This window comes from Bombus affinis, chromosome 15 (genome assembly GCF_024516045.1).
Source record: "Bombus affinis isolate iyBomAffi1 chromosome 15, iyBomAffi1.2, whole genome shotgun sequence".
NCBI lineage: Eukaryota > Metazoa > Arthropoda > Insecta > Hymenoptera > Apidae > Bombus > Bombus affinis.
This window is the reverse complement of record NC_066358.1, coordinates 1,531,326-1,554,303: the sequence shown is the minus strand read 5'-3', so window position 1 is coordinate 1,554,303 and position 22,978 is coordinate 1,531,326. Positions and strand designations below refer to the sequence as shown.

General features: G+C 39.3%; 1 protein-coding gene across 2 annotated transcripts in view; it reads right to left on the bottom strand.

Moving 5' to 3' along the window:
* LOC126925013 (gamma-aminobutyric acid type B receptor subunit 2) overlaps positions 1 to 22,978 on the bottom strand; it is an 84,273-nt gene that overhangs the window by 39,990 nt on the left and 21,305 nt on the right. The window contains exons 3-4 of one of the 2 annotated variants that reach the window (XM_050740104.1): positions 20,991 to 21,643; positions 20,229 to 20,574 (exon numbers count right to left, since the gene is read on the bottom strand). In XM_050740104.1, the coding sequence (XP_050596061.1) occupies positions 20,229 to 20,537 (309 nt within the window). In that variant the 5' untranslated portion in view covers positions 20,538 to 20,574; positions 20,991 to 21,643. Of the gene's footprint in view, positions 1 to 14,425; positions 14,570 to 20,228; positions 20,575 to 20,990; positions 21,644 to 22,978 lie in introns of those variants that run through there. The other variant, XM_050740105.1, reaches the window with a different exon arrangement.

Sequence of the window (22,978 nt, the reverse complement as noted above, 5' to 3'; positions counted from 1 at the left end):
TCATCGTTACAGAATAAATATTTACACAGAGAAAAATATTGTTTAATTGTCGTGGGAGAAGAATAAACTGTAAAGGGAAGGAGAAGATACGTTGGCTGAAGGCTGACAAAGAATTGAGGTTAAGTGGACATCAACTTTAAGCACGACCAAGACTCTTGCCGCTTCCGCGTCTTCCAAGTACTAACAAACCTCTTTGGGAGAGTTATAGGACTCCAAGATCGCTCAATAAGTTGCACATATTAAGAATTTGCGACCGATATTCTTTCTTGCAGAAATATTCGGTTATGACACGTTCGTTACCGCAGTGGACTGCCACGAAATGTCTAACACAGAGTACATTTTGTAATTTCATATAATGTATTACTTGGTAATAAAATACGCTTTTACATAAACGGAAATTGTCTGAAATTTATTTCTTTTTTACCTTCTTGATTTTGTATGCTTGTACGATTGTTTATGTAAAATAATATGAACGACATATCTAATTCATTTGGTTGCGATTTAAGATTGATTCGTTTAATCGAGAAAAAAATTTTCATTTTACTACTCGTGAAAATTGTTATCTCAGAGTAATTTCTACCTCAAAGTGAGTCACTACCCGCGTCAAGGGGTTAACCAAGCTCGTTAGTTATATATTCATTAATATTTCACAGCTCCAAATTAACTCTAAATTAATCCTGATTCGGTACACGGCAAACATATAAATCCTGATGTCCCTATGATTTCATTTTACGATCTCGTGATTGCCACAATATCTTTCACCCATGATTTGGTATATCGATTAAAATCTTAGCCTGCGATTTACAGTGCTGGTGTAAGGGTAGACCAACGTCGGAGATTAAAGAAACGATGGAAAGAATTCAGTGATTACGGGGCGGAATTCGTTAGAAAGACGCAAAGCACGAAATACAACGGATGTTGAGAACAATAGATTCACACGGAGAATGCTTGTAAAAGGTCTGGCGTGTTGTAGAATCGGACGCGAATAGGCATTCCGCAAAGAAGAATTTGCATCACAAATGCACCATTAGTTTACTCTTAATTCGTCCCATTAGCTTGCGACGGTTGTTTTATCTTTCGCGTTTCTTTGTTTCTGTTTTCGTACTCATATCTCTTTTTGATTCTTCGACTTTCGTAGCGGCGGCAGGTGTAACCGCGAGTAAAACATTATTCAGAACGAGGGACATAAATTTTCTAATTTTTCCGACATTTCTCCTTTCTTTGACCACGAACCTTGACGAACAGTTTTATGGCACAGCGAATATTTTTCGACGAAATGCCAACGATGTTTCGCGTGGTTGCCGAAAGAACTACACGTTATGATGTACATAAAGTATGAAACGTCTGTTTGAACGTTTTAGATTCTTTACATGCGCGGATTTTATCGAGAACTATCTATGTGTATCATTTGTCTATAGGATAGTTCACATGAAATAGAGCTTCAGTGTTCTTTTATTTCGTGTATCGTGTAACTTGTTTGACATACATTTGTAATATTTATTGAAAATTTTACAGAATATTCTTTGTAATGACACAATGAACGTGTAATGTAAATATGTAAATGAAAATGTAAGAACATACATTTAAATTCGAGCCCTAACATCAATGTAATCTTTGAACAATGTGTGCTAATAATGGATTAATAGGTTACTCTTCGTTGGTTTTTAAAATTCTCCTTTGCGATGACAACCTTAATGAGTAATATGTAATGAAAAGGATCTGAATTTCATAAAATTCAGGACCAAAGTGATTTGCGGAATGTAACGAATTGTATTTCGATTGTAACGAAATATGGAAAAAGGATTAATATCATCGTTTCTCCATCTGCGAGTATTTCGTTCGTGATCGATTGAGAATTTTCGATCATTCTCGGATAAGGCGTTGGACTCTGCGAACGCTAGGCAAATGTTTGGTATATTTCACCGAATTATCGGTTAACGTTCCGGAGTAATATATGCAGCTCATAGGTTGCACGTTTGTACACGTGTAACGTGCCTATATGTTTACATGTAATCATGATCGATACATCGTGATACATTGCGTATTACCAGCAGAGGCAACGTGTCACGAACACGTGACCGTATTATTTAATAAAATTTCGCCGTTTTCAATCGATAGCACTCTACGTGTTTATCCAAAAAATTCCAGTATTCCTATGGAAACGTATATTTTGTACATGCATAAACGAATCTTCTTCCTACATTGCTTTCATTGCAATTTATTTTATATTTCATAGACGCCCGCTATTTCCCGCGCTCCCAAGAAAGAGTAAAATAAACTTCCACATGTGAGAAAATATAGAAAATATCTATATAAAGAAAATATTGATAACTGCGTCACTGCTATTTCAAACGAAAGTATGAGAAATATATCCCTTATTAATCAACTGCGAGATCACGTAACGCTGTAGAAAGAACGTCGTAGATGAGCGTGCGCGTAACTGGATTGTAGCTTAACCAACGTTAACCGAGGTTATTTTTACATCGTAGGAAAGAAAGGCGATAATAGCGCACAGTAGCGATTTCTCGAATGAAACATGGAGCAACAACGCGTTGTAACCATGGTGCTAACGTGCGTCCATAGACTGTTATATTTCCCAGTGGAGAGATGGGGACAAGAAAACGGAGATGTTACGCTGCAACCTACTCGCACATTAATCGAATGCGTCTACCTTTTCGTTTTCTCTCTTTTCCTGGCCCGTTTGGAACCACTCGAATAATGTTTACATATTGCAGAAACTACGGGAACACGGGACACGAGCGACGCGCGAGAATTGCGATATTTCTTCTAACGATATCGTAAAAAGAATATCGGTCTGAAAAAAATGTGTATAACACGCGTCTCCTTCCTATTTTCTTTTATTTCTTTTTACCTTCTCGAATACCGTATGCAAGGTATATACGATGCAATTGGAAACAAAAACGAGCGGCATTTAAATAATAAGCTGGAATCTGAATTTAAAAGGTTATCGAGTGAGAAGCAATACTTGAACAATAGCTGGCCGTTGTCTGATGCACGAGAAATATGCAGCGATGGACGAGGTTCGCGTTATCGAATTTTCCTTGCAAAAGGCTATGGCGGCAGCCAGCTTCCTTTCTTTCGACGTCGGCCAGCGAGATTCGTCGAACGCGTCTGCTGGATAGGAAAACCGTTGTTTGCGGAATGGATCAGAATGCGGAAGCGTCGTATTACGAATTCCATGGCTTGTCGAAAAGCAGTAGGAAAAATGTGGAATATCAGGAAATACGCGTTCGATCCAGTTGCCTCCTAGCTGCACCTATACCTGACTCGATGTAGTCCACGCGTACATTTACCTACTGTTCGATCGCATCGAAAACGTACGAGCCGAAAAATAAAAAGAACGTCGACAGAAGCATAGCTTTAAGCGTATCGATGAATTGTTAACTGATTTTGATAAGCTGATTTTAAAATAGAAATTAGGCCATTGTATGGTTCATCGGATTAATCGAAAAGTTCGTGCCGATTTTCATAGGTAATTCTTTCATAGGAATTTTTGTGCTTGTTTATGGTGTGTAAGTTAAGCTAACTATTGCACATTCTCTGAATCATGATACTTTAATTATACTTACTAGTATCCCTGCGTATAAAAACATTTTATGCATTCGTGTCATTTGATGTTTCACTTTTATTTAGATTAGAAAGAAAAATGCAATGCAAACAGCACAAAACAAAGTATCTACCGCTAGCGAAAAAGTGCTATTCGTGAAGAGGTTGTTAGCTCATGATTTTAACGTTAAAGGTCAAGAACCGAAGACATTTATTAAAGAACAAACGGAAAAGTAATTGTACCTATTAGAAATAATTCTACTTTCCAAGATACGATGCAAGTCTCTCTTACAATGTAAGTCTCTCAAAGTCTGCAACGAACTTATGAAAGACACGATACATAATTCCGTTTGTCTTGCAACAGTTTCGAAATTCGTCGCTTCTTGTGAACGCGCGAAACAAGGAAGCCTTTATGTAATCATGCGGATTGAGGACTCGTTAGGAAATTGACGCTCACTCCAACAACGCTAGGCTAACAGTCTTTGCTAAACCTGCACACAAAGCGCGTTGACAAATTTCACGAATAAATTACAGTTTACAATGACGAAGAATAAACACGATTGTTCGATAGATTCATCCGCTCGTAAGATTGCGTTCCATCTTTCCGAGTTTCAACCATGTTTCGCGTTTCCTTACTTTCCACTGAGTTCGTTGGTTCCGTTTCGCTTCCAATGTAACCAACGAGAATAATCGAAGATCACATCCTCTCTCTCTTTCTCCCTCTGCCTCTCTCTCTCTCCTTCTCTTTCTTTCTTTCGCATTCCTAATTGGAGAAACAAAGGTACGCAAAGATAGAAACACTGTTGTAGGTGTGTCACAGTGAACGTCGGCATCCGTTAAATGCTTCCCTTGCATGGACAAAGCTCGCCATTAGTTCGCCTCTTTGAGAGAGAATTATTCGAGGACAAAGGAAGATCCACTAGCTAGATCGTTACTTTCGTATTCATCGAATGCACTTTACCCTTTGTCGGTGTTTTATTCCCCCTGCTACGTAAATGCCAAACCTATCGATACCGGTTTTCGTCTAAAATCATTCCGATCGAGAAAAGCCCCATCCGAGATCGTCCAACAAAGAACGTCGACCAAACTTTTTAATACCTAATATTGAAATTATCTTTTGACAAGATATTTTAATTAAAAGATAGTTAAGTCCGTGATTTACAATATGCTTTGATATCCTGCCATACGGTTGCTTAATATTTTCAACATTCACCGAGTACGATAAGTTTATGAGTGAATACGTATTTTTATGTTTTATATCTCCTACGGTAGCGACTTTATTGTGTGGGATGCGAAATAAAAGCTATAAAATAGCCAAAAAAAATTTCAGAACAATTCATGCCAAATACGTACCCAATTTTTATAGCGTACACATACCTATTGTATGGAAATTATTCGCGAGCATATATCATTGTTCGAAATGGAGATTGGATTCACAATGAACATGTTAATCGGATAAATTTTCTATAGCAGATGTAGCTTAGCCTCAGTTCGTTAACATATTCATTGGGTATGATATGGATTCCAGTACTTTTACGTCATGTATATCGATTTGATTACGAAAGGCAGGAATTAAAAATTATAAAATTGAATTATATCGAAAATTATTTTTTCGAAATTGTTATTAAAAACGCGAACGTGTTATTAAAAACAATCACGTAAATTTTTCTCTACAATTGTTTGCAACACACGTAGGCTAGTTTGGCTCATCGAAACGCGAAACTTTACATTCCTTCATCCGGTATCAGTTGTTCGCTCGACTCCTGGATTTTGTCCAGGAACGCGTGTTCTTCCTTCTAGGAGATTCTTGGAGATCGACCGGCGCAAACACTTTGATCGAGTTTAAACCGGACGAGGTTCGGTTAGAAAGCACGCGAAATAGCAAGATCGAGACTTTCGAAGCTGCGTCGAGTATCCACTTAAAGTCGCAAACAGCCAGGCAAAAATTAGCCTGAAAGCTATATAACTTTATCGATCGGAAGGAAAAACAGGAAGATGCAAGAAATACGTGTCCGTGTATAAGTTTCGAGAGGTGAGGCTTGCCAACAAAACAAGCTAGAAACTTTCGAGCTCTCGTCTATTACAGAAATACCACCGGGAATTTTCGATTCGCGGTTCAGTTCCGTGCTCGTATCGATCCCGGAAACTACTATTTTATGATTTTCAACAAGTTTTACGTATGTGTATTATAGTTTCCTTCTAGTGTTTACGCTTTTCACGCGAAAACACGTTGTTTGGTTTAGTAATCGGGAAATTACATAGCACGATGCAAATTAGAAGGATGAAAAGTCGAGGAGGGAGTGAAACACGCTCGAAAACGAGGGAATATCGAGAGGGTGGTGAATCACAGTTATAAGTGGAGCGTGGTAGGTCGATCAATCGAAAAGCAAAAAGTCCATTGTTGGAGACGATCCCTCTGTAGAAAGTTTTTCAAGAATTTTCTCTAAACTAGGGAGAATCGCTATTTATTCGATACTATGTGTACGTATATATTTCCTGGAAAGAGGATCGCCAGTTTCTATAAAGGAAATTTTGTAGTTCGCAAAGTTCCACGATGTAATACATTTACCACTGGGCGAATTTTTGTATCTTGCACACAGCGCTTATTTCAAAATGATATACTGTAGGTATCACAGAACCGAACATCGAAGTATGAATCTCGCTTATTTTGAATAATATTAGACAATTTTTAAACTATAATCTAAATTGCTCAGATTAAATCTAGATCGTGACGATAATTAGTGAAAATAATTATCCTGACAAATCTGTGAAAAGAACTTGTTTTATAGTTCCTTTTCCGAGCTTCTTCTAAATCTTTACGTTTTGGCAAGTATATGCTTTTCCTATGTAGAAAGTGCTAAAATGCGTTCAAGTATAATTTATGTTATGATCTTGAGCATGATATTGACCTATTGAGCGTTAAACAAATGATAAAACTCTGAGACAACTCGTTAAAGAAAACAATAGTATACCAAGCTACAATCAGTAGTGCTACATTTTGGCCCAATTTGAATGTAGCGTATCATCTCGAAACGGTCTTTATTGTCAACGTAAATCCTATCTTTGTACCGGAGGGGTGATTCTGTAATTACAACTACTAAGCCAACCGCGTATCCGGCTTCCAAAACTTTCCAACTCCGTCTACCGAGTCGCGATACTTTTCCCTCTTCCGTCACGCTCTCCTTCCTTTCCATCTATTTTCCTACCTTTCTGACCTACCAAACGAAAATCTAACTAACAACCGTTTACGTTACATTCAAGTTGAAGTTTGCTTCCACCCTTTCTGTCCAATAATTTGCATGATGAGGATTAACGTTCCATCTTCCTAACTTATGACCAATTGTCGTCCGTATGAACGTTTCTCTATCTCTTTTCGAATACGTAGCATTACCATAATCCGGAATACTATGTGTCAAATAGGGCAATCGGAGCATATATGTAACACATACGTCGAAATTTGTCAGAAGCGACAATTCACACACTGACGGTCCAAAGGAAACAAGAATGGCAGCGTGAAAATAGCAACGCGAAGTAGATTGTGACTAGATCGAGACAAAGAAGCGATAGGTCGAAAATGACGATAAATGAGCTGTATGTCGCTGTGCGATACGGTGAGATAATATTTGCTACTCTCTCGAAATGGATTTCGCGTCTAGCCAGTAGCTGCACTTCTCTACCAGGTGTTCGTCCGTGAATATAACGCGCATCGATTACGCGAGTAATCGCAAACAAAAGTTCTATCTCTATTAATCGCGTGGAAAAAGTGAGATTTTCGCGAGGAAATTTTACACGTTGTTGCGTCCTCCGATAAAAGTAATTCAATTTTCATTATCCTGACGAAAAATTCTAAAATCGCAAAACAAAAGTCTATAAAATGCAGCTCTGTCCTTCTCGTTTAAAACGCCCTATCTATCATACCGCAATATCGCAGAAAACTGAACTTTCATAATTTTTTTTTGCGTCATAAATTTTGCCCGCCTTAAATTCGATTAAAATTTTAATTATCGTCGCGTGTGATACTTCGATCGAACTTACGTATCTCGATTATAGCGATGTGATTCGCGAGAAGCAGCGCGTATCCATAGAAAGTTTTACCGATCTTCTACACCCGGTTGCGCGCTTTCTCTTATCCTATCCTCTCGAAATTTCGGTTCTGCGAAAATACAAAACGCGACCTACTTTCCGGCCCATTTTCGCGGTATCCACGGTATTAAACGCAACTGGATTTATGGCGTTCTAATTATTCCGTAGCTCGTTAGATAATACAAATCCGGGATTCTCGTCGGGAACCGGGCTTCAAACCATACTACGTAATTGTGGACATTTTAATTAACGAGGAAATTCGATTACGTCAGCTACAGTTACGACACTGTTCAACGATAGAACCGAATAAACCGCGAATTAGGAGAACGATAATAGTTGAACATCGTGATACCTTATACTTCAAATCGATGATCATCGATAGAGTATGCTGTAATTTCGCAAGAACTAACATCTTCCGCGAAGATTCCTTAAGACTCAGATTACTCGAGGTATTTGTATTCAAATGACTCGCAATCAAGCGACTTGGTTAATGAGAACGAATGTAGAAACTTGAAAAGGGTGTTTCGAGTTGAGTCTGTAAGTATGTAACGAATTCATCAACTAACAGAGTTTTAAGTTGCTTGAATTTTATAAGGGACAGCTCTATGTTTAAATTGTGTTTACTGGAAGAGGGGAAAAAGGTACAGGATTCAAATTCAAAAGAGCAAAAGTTTATTACTACGAATATTAGTCCTATATACATTTTACCACAGTATAAATTTGTAGTACGTTTTAAAAAGTGATCTGAAAAAAAGTCTACTGAAATAAGGTTCTGCCCTGTGACTTCTTGTCCAGATCGACGCCATCTTGTCCCATCGTTATCGTTCTAATAACCGATAACCGTGGTGAGATACGAACGAAACGTTCTCGTATCGCAAATACACCTCTATGTTCTCTTTAAAACGAAAGGGTTAGTCGTTCGAAACGAGTTTAGTTATCTCGACGAGCGAAATGTGGCGCGAAGCGACGACGCGACCGCAATATGGTGATCTGCCGGAAAGAGCGAAGCGGAGGAGGGGGAGTGAATAACAGAGAAACGAAAGAGCGGATTTCTTTCGAGTGTCCCTTTAAATCCAGCCATCGGTTGGCGGGGAGAGGGCCAGAAGACTAGACGGACGAGTGGAGGTAAAGCGGCACATAACAGCGAAGGGTGAAGTGGATGAGAGCTCCGAAAGGACCGAACCTCTCGACGGGGTTGAACTTTCAAATTCCATCGCAAACATCTCACTCCCGGTGAACGGGACCAGCCGTGGGAATGGCCTGGGACGATCGTTATATACTAGGATAGAAGACAGTTCGGGTTAGCGATGGGCATTCTCCACTTCGCTTTGAAACTTTCCAAACAATTTTCTTGGAGCAATGCTCGTTTCGTTGTAACTCGAAGTATTAAGTCTGTCAGTTTCGACGTTTTAAAGGCACACACACACATTGATCTGTAACGCGTATTTCGTAACGTGCGATAAGGATGGACGTTGTCAAATTGTTCGAGATTTTTCTGTTTCGGCAGGTGGCATTCGCGCTCTTCTAACTTCTAACTCCTCACTTAGGCCTTGGGGATTCGCTGTGTAGCTACTCGAAAAATTTTTTCCCCGGAGTACTCTCGAAACTTTCAAGATTTTTGAGACACTTTGAGTCGAGATTGTACGAGCGTCTAAGGACTCCCGAGTAACGAATAACATTCGAAGCGTGCCGAATCGTCTTCAGGCCATCGCTAGCTACTCCTACTAGGACGAATCGAATTTTCCCTCCTCTTTCTCTATTCTTTTCCCTTGTCCGCCAGTGTTATTTGCTGGAATCGTAACGACGACTAACAGAGATTTAGAAATTCCAGCTTTTTGGCCAAAAGATCGAGCATAAACGATGTCGAAGCGATCGTTAATGACTATGAGATTCTGAAATAACTGAATACGAAAGAGATGTTTATTATGTGTAATCGTCTATTCAATCGATTTCAACCAGACGCTTTTATTGACGAGGATTGCCTGCGAAAAGCAATTCCAATTGGATTGGATATTTTAACTGTATAAATTGAATGACTAATTCTACCAACTTTAGCGAGGATAGTCCATTTAAGGGACTTCAGTGCTTCTCCACCGCTGATCAACCTCTCGATTCGATCGTATGAGTCTCTCAATGCTGTTTCGTTGCTGCCGTTTCGTTCCGGTGTTATCTGCTATCCGATGTTGTTTACTATTAATTAAGTCTAGAATTGATGGAAATGTATTGGGACGCCAAAACAATTTATCGTATCTCGAGACAACACTTGCCGCAGACTATAGAAAGAGAGAGGAAACCATCCGATTGCTGGAGATCGTGCTCATTACGTTGATCCAGCGTAATTTCTTTGAAACGAAGATTTTTATCTTTTAGCCACTTCCAAGAAGTCTTTAGCTTTGGGCAAATCGTTTTTCCCTCCTTTTTTTCCTTCTTCTTTCTTTGTCTTTACCTTTACCCTTTCGACCTCACGAGAACCAAGTTTCTTGGTATTCAACGCGATCCGATAACGTAACAATTAAATGATGTAATTAAATGTAACGCAATTTCGATCATCCTTTTTCTCCCGAAAGAATTTCATTTGTTGTGTAGCGATTACAATGGCGTGACAATTACAAAGGAAAGCGATCATCCGTAGAATACATTACCTTAGACTTATTACGTTCGACTCGAAAGACTCATTTCTAATCGAGGATATAATTCAAGATCACAGGAGAAAGAAATTACATTTTTCATGTTCTACGGGAGAACTATTTTAAAATTCAATACGATCGAGATTGATAGAACGTTTAGGATGATAAAATCCGCGATATCAGTCAAGGAAAAGTGTCGATGCGTACTCGGATAGAAACTTATCGGATATACCGAGTTTTTTATTGACCAGGAGTGAATCAAGCGCAAAATTTTTGAAACAGATTTTCGAGGTATTTCGAAGATACAGTTGTCTATCGTACGTTTTACTTTGCGAAACGTGATTGATACAGTTAACCTTTAATACGACTTCCGTAGCAGCCGTCGATCAGAAATTTGCCAAAGAGATCGATCGACGGTTTAAATTCGCGGGAAGAAATAAACGAAGGAAATTCAGTCGACCGAGATTACCATAGATCGATTTTTCTACCATCGCGTCGACTTTCCATTGCGTTCAGATTAAATGGAGAGAACAAAGAAAAGAAACGAACCTCCTGGTAAACGGGGTTAAAGAAAAATTATTGGAAAAATTGAGGGAAATAAAGTGCGAACGGAAGCTATAAAACATGGAAATGTGTCGAGAAATGTTGAAGTGATAGAATTGACAATCAATCGTGCGAATTTTTGGTCGAATACAAACGATATATCAACTTTGGAAGATGATAGAAAAACCGCTGGCACTAATTAATTAATGGTGATAAATCAATTGACGGGGCAACGAAATTACAACAAATGGTGCATATTTGTTTAGCTGAAAATAGCAAATAATCATTATTGAAGGACCCGATACATATGAGCTACACGAATTCGTGCGAATAAATACTCGAGTACGTTCGGTCAAAGAATAATTGAATAATCCACAATTAATTGTATTCGAGCTGCAATCGCTAATGAGAATCATATTACGACCAAATTTTCATAGATATTCGAGCATAGAGGGGAACAGGATTTCCATCAAAATACTTTATTCTTTGAAAATATGACGTTTTCAATATGCAACATCAAAAGTCTCAATGAAAATCTATCGTTATTATTGTCGATCCGTAAAGAACTCGTAATTTTTGATACACAGTATTTTACAATTTTTTGACCGTGAAAAGATTATCAGACATTGTACAAATAAACATCGCCAGGCCTTTAATCACTCTAATTACCGTACTCACTTTCCCGAGTAGAATCATCCTCTTATGGGTCAAACACATTGTGCAGTTCGTTCATAGCTCCTAGATATAGCATAATGTGGTAACTAAAATAGTTAAATAACAAACTGTATTAGCGTATATGGTGTTCAGACTGGCTGCAAGATTTCAAATGAAATTGCGAAAAATGTTGCAAAAAGTAGAATTTGGTTTTTACGAAGATCAGATAATTGAATGCGCAATCCGCTAATCCAGATAATTCCGCTTAAAAACCAGAACCATATACACCTAACTGTCGCGACAAGGTACTTGTATTGCGAGTCTATTCTTGCAACGTCTGCTGCTAATTCTGCAAGGCCTAATTTAGCCAAGAGGGCGCGGCTCCAAGTTCCTGCACGAGAAAGGTGACTCGCGATCGTTGTCTTGTCCCGTACACTGTATCTAGAGTGAAAAGAATGACTTCCGCGTTTCCCTCCCGGGACAAGAAAACCCGTTTCGATCGTTCGATCAAACTGTCTTGGCTTTCGGGACCGTGTATGACTTTCCTACGAAAACTTATTGTCTGAATGTCTATTCGAGATATCAGCTCCGTCACGAGACGTCTCGATATCGGTTAACTTCGCAGCGGCTGCAAATTGACTTTCGTCCACGTAGAATTCCAAGTTTCCTCGCATTCGTTCGTTTAATATGATAAGTGTCTTTTTTGCTAACGACAAAGGGATGAAAGACATCAAAGAGAAAGCTAATTAAAAATACGAGGTAATTAAAAACCAGATAAATTATAAAAGTCAGAACAATTAATTCGTGGATAGATTTAAATTTATGTTCTTGCGGAAATTAAGCAAATAGGAACAGTAAAAACATTCGTTCTCAAGCTTTTAACGCACGATAAATATGTATGCATATGAAGCTCGTCCGGATTAAGTTTTACACCCAGTTTCAAATGTATTATCGTCATTGTTATTTCCACGTTTTCCATTTCCGGTGAATTAAACAGCTTGCGTATATATCAACTATTTAATTTTACAACACCGAACGATACACAATTGCGGCACGAGAACGTCGTTTTTCCTTCGTTGATAAAGCATCGTAATTTATCCTGGCTTTTTCGTCCGAATCGACCTAGCACGACGAGGCCGATGCACGTGCTCGCCTTTATCACTCAGGCCTACATCGCGGTGTTTTACACGCACTGTGTCACGTCGCATCGGGTGCAACCAGTTTACGCTTCTTACATTCTCACTTAATCCAGTCGCTTCATAAGCTTTCGTCTATGACACGCTAACTAGAATTTTCTTTTGTCCGTGTCGTGTATATACATGAAGTTATGTGCTGAAACGTTTCTTTTTCTACTTTGCTCCCTGCTTTTTCCACCTTCTTTGTTACTCTTTAAACATTCATGACCAACCGATGGAAAAATCATTCGCGCCCGACGACAAGGAAAGTCGCGTGAACATTCAATTTGCTCGAGCACGCAACGAGCTCGGATTTCCTTCCGCGAAACGAACTCAACGAATTATTCGCGGAGCGGTTAAAAGTCAGCCAATTTATTCGCGTCGCGTAGCCGTGGGCGCGAAAACTTGGCTAAAAAATATCAATGCTCGCGAATTAGCAGCAGCTGCGTTACCGAGCCAGCAACATAGCTGCCTGTTAGTTTTTGCGGCGGAGAGACAATTATATTAGCGAGTTTACCCAGTGGATCGATACTGCACAGTCACTGAGTCAAGGTGAGCTTTCTCCACTCTCCTTCTCTCTCTCTCTCTCTTTCTCTCTATTTCCCCCGTTCGATCACTCCTTTTATCCTTTGCGTTTCTACCCCCTCTGACCGCGTTCGACCTGTCGTTCTTCTTCTTTCTCCCCCGTTTTTATTAACCTCTTCTAACGCTCCTATCTCACTTTTTATTTCGTTAACTGCGAATCACGCTAAGCAACTGATAAGAAAACGAATGGACGAAGGAATCGTTGATCCGCGGAAAAGAGCAAACGGAAGTTGAAATGGCGAGTAGAAAATGGGGAATGGTAAATGGCGGGTTCCGGATGGTCACAGAGTATAATTTATCGGCGAGAATGTTCGTGGCTGTCCAATAACTGGACCGTTATTATTGATCAGTGAAACTGTAGGTCGCGATTATCTGCGGATCGATCACACTTCGCGTACCGACCAAATCCCCTTTTCTTCCGCATCGTGTATCTCCCTAGGCATTGCGTTCGAGCCTCCCAACATTTTCGGATCGCGCATACGCTGCCTTCTCCAGCACGACGACGACAACCACGCCGCCACAGCCACCGCTGCTTTTATTCTTCTCTTCGTGTACCCGATGCGATGTGACACGCTTTCTGGAGCCCCTCCCTAGCGATACGTCTTCCAACTTCCCGACACGACGACCAACTTACTTACACGGGTCTAGCCATTGGTAGTTATGTTGGCGGAAGAGAATCAGCTACGCTTCTCCGTGGCGAAATCGATGTATCTATATTGCTTTTACAAATTGGTTATTTTTGGCGAGATGTGTTTCAGTGGCAGAATTCTGAATAAATAAAATTGTAACGATTTTATCCCTTATAATCGAATTGTTCGGATGTCACGCTGGTCAATTCCATACATCGAAATATAGAAATACATCGAATACAAAATGACGATTACAAACGATACCTTTGAAAATGAAATCAGTGAAACTGGGATTTCACGGACTGCAGAGACTTTCTGGAAATGTTCATTGCAAATCTTTGGGAAATATGGAGCAACGTTTCGAATAAGCTAATGGTAATGTGGCAACAGTAATTATGATTTACATATCTTTGCGAGATAAATGCAGATTAACTTGGCGACGGATCAACCTAAAATTTATCACGGTATTCGACCGAAAACTTGCTAAACGAGCCTACCGATGAATAAACCAAAGTTTACGCGTTAAATCCTCCATGCCTACCTCCGGCTGATTAACATTTACCTGGTTGTGAAACTTGGTCGCGTCATTTTTGCTTAGTCGCGCCCAGCCGCGTCACTCGAGTTCGTCCTTTTCAGCGGTAAAACTGAATTTTTAAACGTCCGCTTTACAGGTTTGCAATGCCTTTTCTTCAAATTCTTCTTCTTTCTGCAAATGACGTACCACGGATCAAATACACGAAACAATTTCAGCTTTTATTTTGCGTTGATAAATTTCTACCTTTTGAACTTTTTCGATATAATGGAGCGCAAACGTAATAGAATTTGAAATAGCCAAATACGGGAAAGTATTTTTCAATGTGTCACGTGCATTAAAATATTATTACGCTCGGGGTAAATCGATTTCGAAGTTCAAGCTGTCACGGTGTTTGCCTTTCTTTTGCTTGAATAAATTGCCTTGCGATATTAAACAAAATTCTGTTCGTTGTTTCGATCTAACCAAGGCACGGAGGAATCGAAAAACTGAAATATTATGCGAGAAAGATTCAATTTTGCCTGGTGGAAGGATGGACTGAAAGAATTGGAAACAATCGTTCACTGTTATTTACGATACACCGCGAACATGCCCAAGCGCCTATTGAACGAGACGCAATTCGTTTACCTATTCTACTTGGTAAGTTCCCTAGTAGAATAATGGCTGAGATTTCATTTAGTCGTGCCCCTAGACGTGATGGAAAGAAGTATGACTAGAAGTATGAAAGAAGTATGATTCAGAATTGTTACGTGTTTTATTGTATCGGAGAATTTAAGCAATAAAATTAATTTAGATTTCTGTTGTCATGAAAAAGTAATAAATTTATATTTATAGAAAATCAATATCACAAATGAAAAATTTATCAAACGGTAAAGGAAATTGCTATCGATATCTGTAACATTAATATAAAATTAATAATAAAATTAGTAGTGATTCAATATAGATAGAACTGGAATTTTTGATATTTATCGAAATTTGGTCGAAACGATTTTAAGGCAGATCACCGAGATAGATATTTAAACGTTTTCCTAAAACAATCGCAATTCGTGCTCGATAATGGAAATGCATTTTTTAGAGCTCGATTGCGTTGTTATTGTAACAACGAAAATTCCACTTGTCACTCAAATGTCGCGTCGTTTCGAGCCATCGATACCACTTTAAAATATTAGATTTAATGTTCTGAAGCGTGTATCGAAATATCGAATGGAGATAGGTAATAAATTTGTTCATTGCTCGCAAACGATCCTCCTGGTACATTACGTATTTATGATTCGTGAGTCCACGATATTTGCGATCCACGTAATTTGCGAAAACTTTGTAAATTGATTGCTTGTCGAAATTTCCTTTCCACCTTTTGAGCAATTTTCAGAGAGATCGGCGAATAGAAAGTAGGATTTTTCTTTCTTATCTTGCATCTTGCGAAAGAGCCGTTGCTCGCCTTTATGCGATTTCATCGTTCTTCTAGTTTTTTATCTACGATCTGACGGGAAACGCGATTTTTTCAAAATCCGCTGATTCACCTCGCGTAATAATTTATCTCGTTCAACGATTCAATCCGCAAACGTTTCTTTAGAACGGAGATAGGTAGATGATTTTATTCGAATAACGGATAGCGAATGAACATGACGAACATTTTTCGATATTTATTCCAATATGGAATCCGATAAATATATATTCTATTCTTATTTCGATAATGGTATTTACATTTATTAAAATAGTTGGCCTTTATATTTACCAAATTATTGCTAGTAACAAATGCGATTCCAGTAATAATAAACTAGATGAACATTCATCGAATAAAGTCATTGATTTCAGATACGAGAGACCAGTTATTTATAACTTGCATACCTCTTTTTCTGAACCGTTCCTAGAACGTTAGTAACCCATGTGCATCTAACGTGTATTACCAGATAAGGTAGATGGTGCGTTTCAATAATTTATATCGCGACAGTTCCTATCAAAGCAACTTGAATTCGAATCACTATTTCCCATAAATGTATAAAAGTCTCGAATATTGCTATAATCAAATTACGAACAACCTTTTAATCTATTAAATATAAACTAATTACAATAAAACGTTGAATATGACTAGTGTCATAAACAACGAAGAAATTTAAAGAAATTTTCGAAATCAATGACGGTGATTCCACGAATTCATATCTTTTCGGCGGCCACTACGTCAGGGCAGGTAATCAAGAGAATTTGACCGTTATGTGATTACGCGGCTGTCAAACACGTATTATCGGATGTGGGTAGCTGCGTGTGGACAAACGATCGAAATAATACGAAATATTACGTATGTCTGATCGTTCTTGGGGTCACGTCGAAGGAATTCAATAAACACTCATCTCAAATCCAGTTTTCCCCTTCTGTTTTTCTGTCTTTCCATTTACGAGAAGAAAGAATCGATCGTTCGAGAAATCCTTCCGACGTGACGTAGCGTGCTACAATTTTATAAAATTTCAACTCGGAACTGCCTTTTTCGTAAATCTTCGGAGCGATCGCGATTTCTCTGCTGTCAACTAGTTAGCCGGAAATCGAGGAACAGGTATGAAGAGAATGAGAAGTAAATGAAACTACGGGCGAAACCATGACGTCAACCATCCGACTTTTTCTTCGTCCAGCGACAAGGAGAAAAATAACGGGAAAACGGAATGGGGCGGGTGGAATTTTCGAAACAGATCGCTCTCTGTTCTACGCTTTTCACTCGGCGATTTGTAAGCTATCGCCAACCAAATTTATTACGTTTCTATGAAATATGGTCACCGGAAAAGATTCATCGCTTTTCTGGGTTGAAAAATCGTTCGTTTCCTCCAATTACTCTAAGTTACTTATTGCTAGCTTATTGCCAGACGATATAACACGATGCAGATACGAATGGAATGTAAATTAAAATCCGGATTTGCTCGTTGCGAACGTTTCCACATGAAAGATATAAATGGACGAGCATCGAACTGCGATAAGCCCGAGTCTTTTTCGAGCGGAAACATTTTGAGAGTCATGCAATTAATGAATTATTGTCGTCTCGCCGGGAAACGGTGTCGACAGCCTTAAGCGACACGGTAAACTTTCAACGACGAGCGAACGCTAAGAGCGCTAAGTGCTCTCTTTTTATATCGATTAACATCGTTAGTGGTAAGCGTCGGTTATTTTCAACAAAGACGGAAAACGGTGATCGTCCACCGGTACTTTTCACGGTTGACCTGACGCGACATTTCGAAAAAACTTTGCCAAACACGATCTATTCCGATAGCTGATTTCCTGCTCTTCGTCGTTCCAAGCGTCTTATATTTATTAGCTTCGTAATCGGTTCCCGTTTGTAGTTCCGTCGCGACAAAGAATACCGGAGATTTCGATATTCAGGAGATTACAATTAAAAGGCTTCGCGACGAGAGTCAAGGAAGTTTCGTTAACGTGAAGCCGTTTACACTTGAAAGATTCAGAGCCAGAGAGACACTTGAAACAAACTGTTTCTTATACTCAAACACGCCGGCATCTTATTTGGCGCTCAAAGCAACGTGTTTAATGCATTTCTACTTTTTACAAACGATATTTGTTCTCGTGCACGAGGCCAGAATTGCAGCTCGTATAAATCCCTTGGCAACAAATTACTAAGCTACCTAGCCAGAAGATTGAAACGTAAATACCCATCAGAGTTATTAATAATGTAAACCTCTTTAGATTCACGGCTATAAGATTCAGGCAGCTACATTCTCGACATCCAAAATTTAATACAACGGAAGACACGAATTGTTAAATTAGAACATAAATCTTCACAGTTTTATTTTTTAATTATATAGATACAAGTATCCTGGAATGGTAGATATGGAAATATCTAACAAATAATATTCTTAGATTTTTCGAAACCGTGTAACAATAAGAAGTTACGTTCGGACATAAACGAATTGATTTGGCTTAAGAAATATGTCTGCCTCCGGAGGCACTTAGGTGAATCTAGCCACTGGCGAGGAATCGAATAAAAACGTTGAAAAAGCTTCGTTTTCGCTACTGTTTTATGAAGCACAAAATTCTTGGGAACCTACTGACCCATATCCTTAAAAAGGCAAGTATGACGTTTAACACGTATGAAAATTTTCGATGTATTGGACGAGCACGGCGAGATTTATAAAATTGATTGGTAAGAGATCAGGACCGGATATCTACACAGTATCGAGACCGGAACCGACCTCTCGATCGATCGACGTATCAAACGTCCCCTATATATTTCTTTACCCTCAAAAATAACTCATACGTCGACACGTTTCTCCCGAGCGAATATCGATTGTCGACGAAAGGGCAAATCATATTAAAAATCGTGAAATGTCACTTTTTTTAATCAGTGTATAATAAAGTATTTTTAATAATAATAGTAATAATAAAAGTAAAGGAAAACATTCCAACAGTCATATATTATTTTTCGCCATATAGAACTGTGCGTGTATTCATTACGCTGTCACCTATCGGTTTGCGCTTTGAAAGTACGAATCGAGTTAGGATAGAGCGACTCGAAAGTTCCGAGTAGCATCTGCGATAAATATGAAGCAAAGTTAAAGTGTGTAGCTGTGCATCATCGGTTTATTAGAAAAGTGACACAACTGGAAGAAGCAAAGTTTTCAGGAAAGCGATTAATAACACGACCATTTACGGATGAAAGGATTCGAGCTATTTTTCTGCGACTTAAGCAACAGTCCTTGGGTTCTGAGAAACAGTTCACTTTTAGAGTCAATTTCTGCAAATATCTCAACATCGATGATATCCCGAATGGTTCGCTGTTCTATTAAACCGCGTCGGAAATATTTCCGATATTTTCGTAATCGAATCCCGTGTGGAATAGGAATGTCAGATATTTGAAAGTTCTTAAAACGCGTATGCGCCATTTCTTTGTTTTATAGCGAATCGATCTCCAAGCCGAGGTGTGCTTAAACGCGAAGATGACGCGATTTGAACGGCAATGTAATTTTAATATCCTCTCTTTCCCTCGTGAAACGCCCCGGACACATTTCATTGTCAGTATTCGCAACTGAAAATGACGATATCATAGTTTATGAGAACGTTGAGAATACAAGTACAAGGGTAAATTGGCCCCGGTTATTCAAGTTGATATTTTTGCATGCAACACGTAAACCGGTTGCGCCGTGCACGATAACGAATAAATTGATTTTACGGAATATCTATATGCGTAATAGATTTTTCGGTAAAGTTCGGTGCACCGTACGAATCTAATGAATATGCATAGGATAAATAAATTAAACGAGTAAGATTGCGTTCCGAGGTTAATTCGAGCGGCGTGAATCGAACGAGCAGCTTGAAATTATTAATTCGAAACAGCTCGACGAGAATCGAGTGTGACTTGACGATTTTGCTTCATATAAAAATTCGTGTATCAAGCTGCCGCGAGATTAATATATCCTGTCAACAAATGAACATGTTTCCAACATATCAACATTAGACGTAGAGATTTCCTACTAGTGTGAGATAAAAATTAGATTAGAGAAACATGCAATTCGAAAAGCAATTTTCAACTGTCGTAGTCGCGTATTGTCACGACGCTTATAGGAAATTTCACGTTTATGCTGGATTCACCCTGGCCAAAACTGTTCACGAACTGTTCTTGAACAAAACGTATGCAGGCTGTCGCGAAGAAGCCCTTTAATGTACCTTTGATGCGTCTTCCGGACGAACAGTGTTCGCTAATGACTTCACTCGCTGTACGTAAAAGTTCACGCTGCTGGTGAACATAGTTTGCAGATTGTTCGCAAACTGCTCACTAGCAGCATCATGGATGCAAAATTACACACGTAAACGTAGCATAAATGAAATGACGGGCGCTTACCTCTGTGTCGTTCCACCACATGTGCAGTCGGTAGTTTTTAAGGACACGGCGATTCTCGTTGATATGATCAACAGCGAGCTTGACCGAAGGCATGACACCACGACCGATGTGACTCTCGGGCACGTGACTACCGTACGGAAAGAATCCGGCGATGTAAACGTCTCGTTTTTTCGTGCCTATATTTTTCGGTCTCTGCCCGGTGCAGCCAAGCATTCCGTCGATCCACAGGACGAAGGCGCAAAGGTAAGCGGCCGTTAAGAGACCAGGCCAGCATCGGCTAGAACTGGTTCGTCTTGGAACCGTAGCCATCCTTCTCTTCTACTTCGCTCGAATACTTTCCGAGTGTCTGTTAGAAAAGCGAGACACGATCTATCGATTGCCGATTGACACTTTTAATTGGCTTTATTAGCCGGCTTCCGATTACTCAAGCAGTAATCTTGCCACCGGTTCGTACTATCTCATTGTGCGCGTGTGCATTGAAAGCGATCGCTTTTACCGCTGCTTAAATTTAATGGCGACGAGGCAACTTAATTGACTGTATCAAACGGCCACTCTTTCATTTTACTTTTCTCTCTTTCTCTCACTCTTTCTCTCTCTCTCTCCCTGTCTCTCTCTTTCTCTCTCGTTCTCTCCCTGTTATTCCCTCTGGAACGCGTCGTTGCTCTCGTTCTTTGTTAACGTCGCGTCTATTATGGTTGACTTCGGTGTCGATCGTGCTCGCGCGGGCAACGTGTAAACGTGCGATTTCATTCTCGCGATCACCTGATATGCGATCGATGATACTTGTACTCGTTCGACGCGTTTCACTCGCTACTGTTTTTACCGATATTGCCGACTGGACTGGACCGCCGCCGCCGCGGTTACCATTCACCGAGGGATGTTCTTTTAACGTTCAAATGTTCCACATATTTCCGTTTCTTGGTTAACTGTTGTTGCTGGAGTTGCCGTTGATGGTGCCGCCATCGCTGCTGGTGCCGCTGTTGCTGCTGCCGTTGCCGTTGCTTACACGCTTCCAGATTACCTTCCATCTTTTTGCCTACGAAGTCTTTTCGCGTTACCGAGGCAAAAAAAAGGTGTCTATACGAATCGCCTACAGACAGACTTAATCTCGTAAAACGGACAATCTCCCGAAGGAAGAGAGCGCGGACAAACAGTACGCGTTGCAAATAGCGAAAATTTCGCTCGGTTAGGATATTTTCTTGTACGCAAGAGACACGTATCGTGGAAATTGCACAACAGTATAAAGCTGCCTCGATTCGAAATTTCTCAAAGAGCGTGTAACGAACGCGGCGCTATTTCATTTTTTAATTACTTTTGCGATCTACGAATTTCATGTTTTCGATTGTTTAGTTTTACACCGCCGTCGCACGTTATTTGTTTCCATAATTGGGCCAGTCATCGCATCCGAGTCGAATCTGCAACAAAAATTTATATTTCTCAAATTAGAGCGATTCATAAATTCTAATATACGAGCTGCAGGGTTGCATTTAGTCGGATAACGAAGATAGATAACCTAAAATTCCTTATTTGTTCACGATTGCAGTAGCGGTTCGATGATTGTTCGTTAATAAGTGTACAGGGATCGTTAATCACTAATTAAAGGTAGATATTGTGCGAACAAAACATGTCTATCTGGTTGCACGTTTAACGTGTTCCCTGTATTTCTAGATCTACTCGTACTTCGTCTCCTGAGAGAATGCTTCTACTTGTTGGAAGTTGCCATACTAATTCTGATATGAAGCAACTGGTTCTAAGGCGGCAATCGTGCCAAACGGAACAGTAGCAGAGTTAACATTGAGACTGCAAACTAAACAACTTACGGCTGTCATTCAGATATAAATTTGTCGTAGATAGCTGTTTATACAGGCTAAAGAAAGACCATTCTGCCTCTCGTTTGTTGTTTTACACTACATTTCTGTTTGCAATTGAAAGATCAGACAAGTATATTTAGAAAAAAGGAAAATGGTCTTGTGATTTTCAAAAGTATTCGAATCAGATTTTCTTAACTTATTTTTTCTATTCGAATAATTTGTAATAATTTGGAATTCGTAAAATGAGCGACAAGTACCGTTTGAAATACTGAAATTTTCAAAATGAATTGCAAGATAAAATAGCAAATATCGCTAGCGGAACCACAATTAGTAATTGCTTTATTTTAAAAACAAAAGTTATAAAAGGAAAATCATGCTACCATTCGATAATTTTGGAGTGCTATCGATTTCGCGTTTGACTTGATGCCAGTCACACAAACAAAAATATTTCCCTCCTTTACAAAGGTTTCATAGAAGTTGTTACCTTAATATTGTGAGTAAAAATTACATAGCGGATTTACTTAATTGCTGCACTCTATGCGGGACGTGTTTTATCTTGCTGTTGTAAAGCAGAGGACAGTTAAATGAACCACGCGCTACTAACGCCGCGAATTTCTGTTAGGTGGACCAGAGATAAAAAGAAAGTACTGAGAAAGCAAAGTCGACAGCGTAAAGAATAATATCAACATTTGCCACGTCACGATGCACCGTAATTTCTATAGGTTTCCAGACACATTGCGCATCGACGATATTAAAAAATGTATTCTCTAATGAACTTCTTTCATTAAAGCTAAGTGATATTTGGTGCGGTGAACGCCGGCGCCTGGCCAGTTATAGAGTAATACTACTTACCACGATGAGGTAGCAGGATATGCCCTGTTCACTGTCTATCGTTGTTTAACGCAAACTCGTTCAATTTTACTTTTTCTTCCCGAGGAA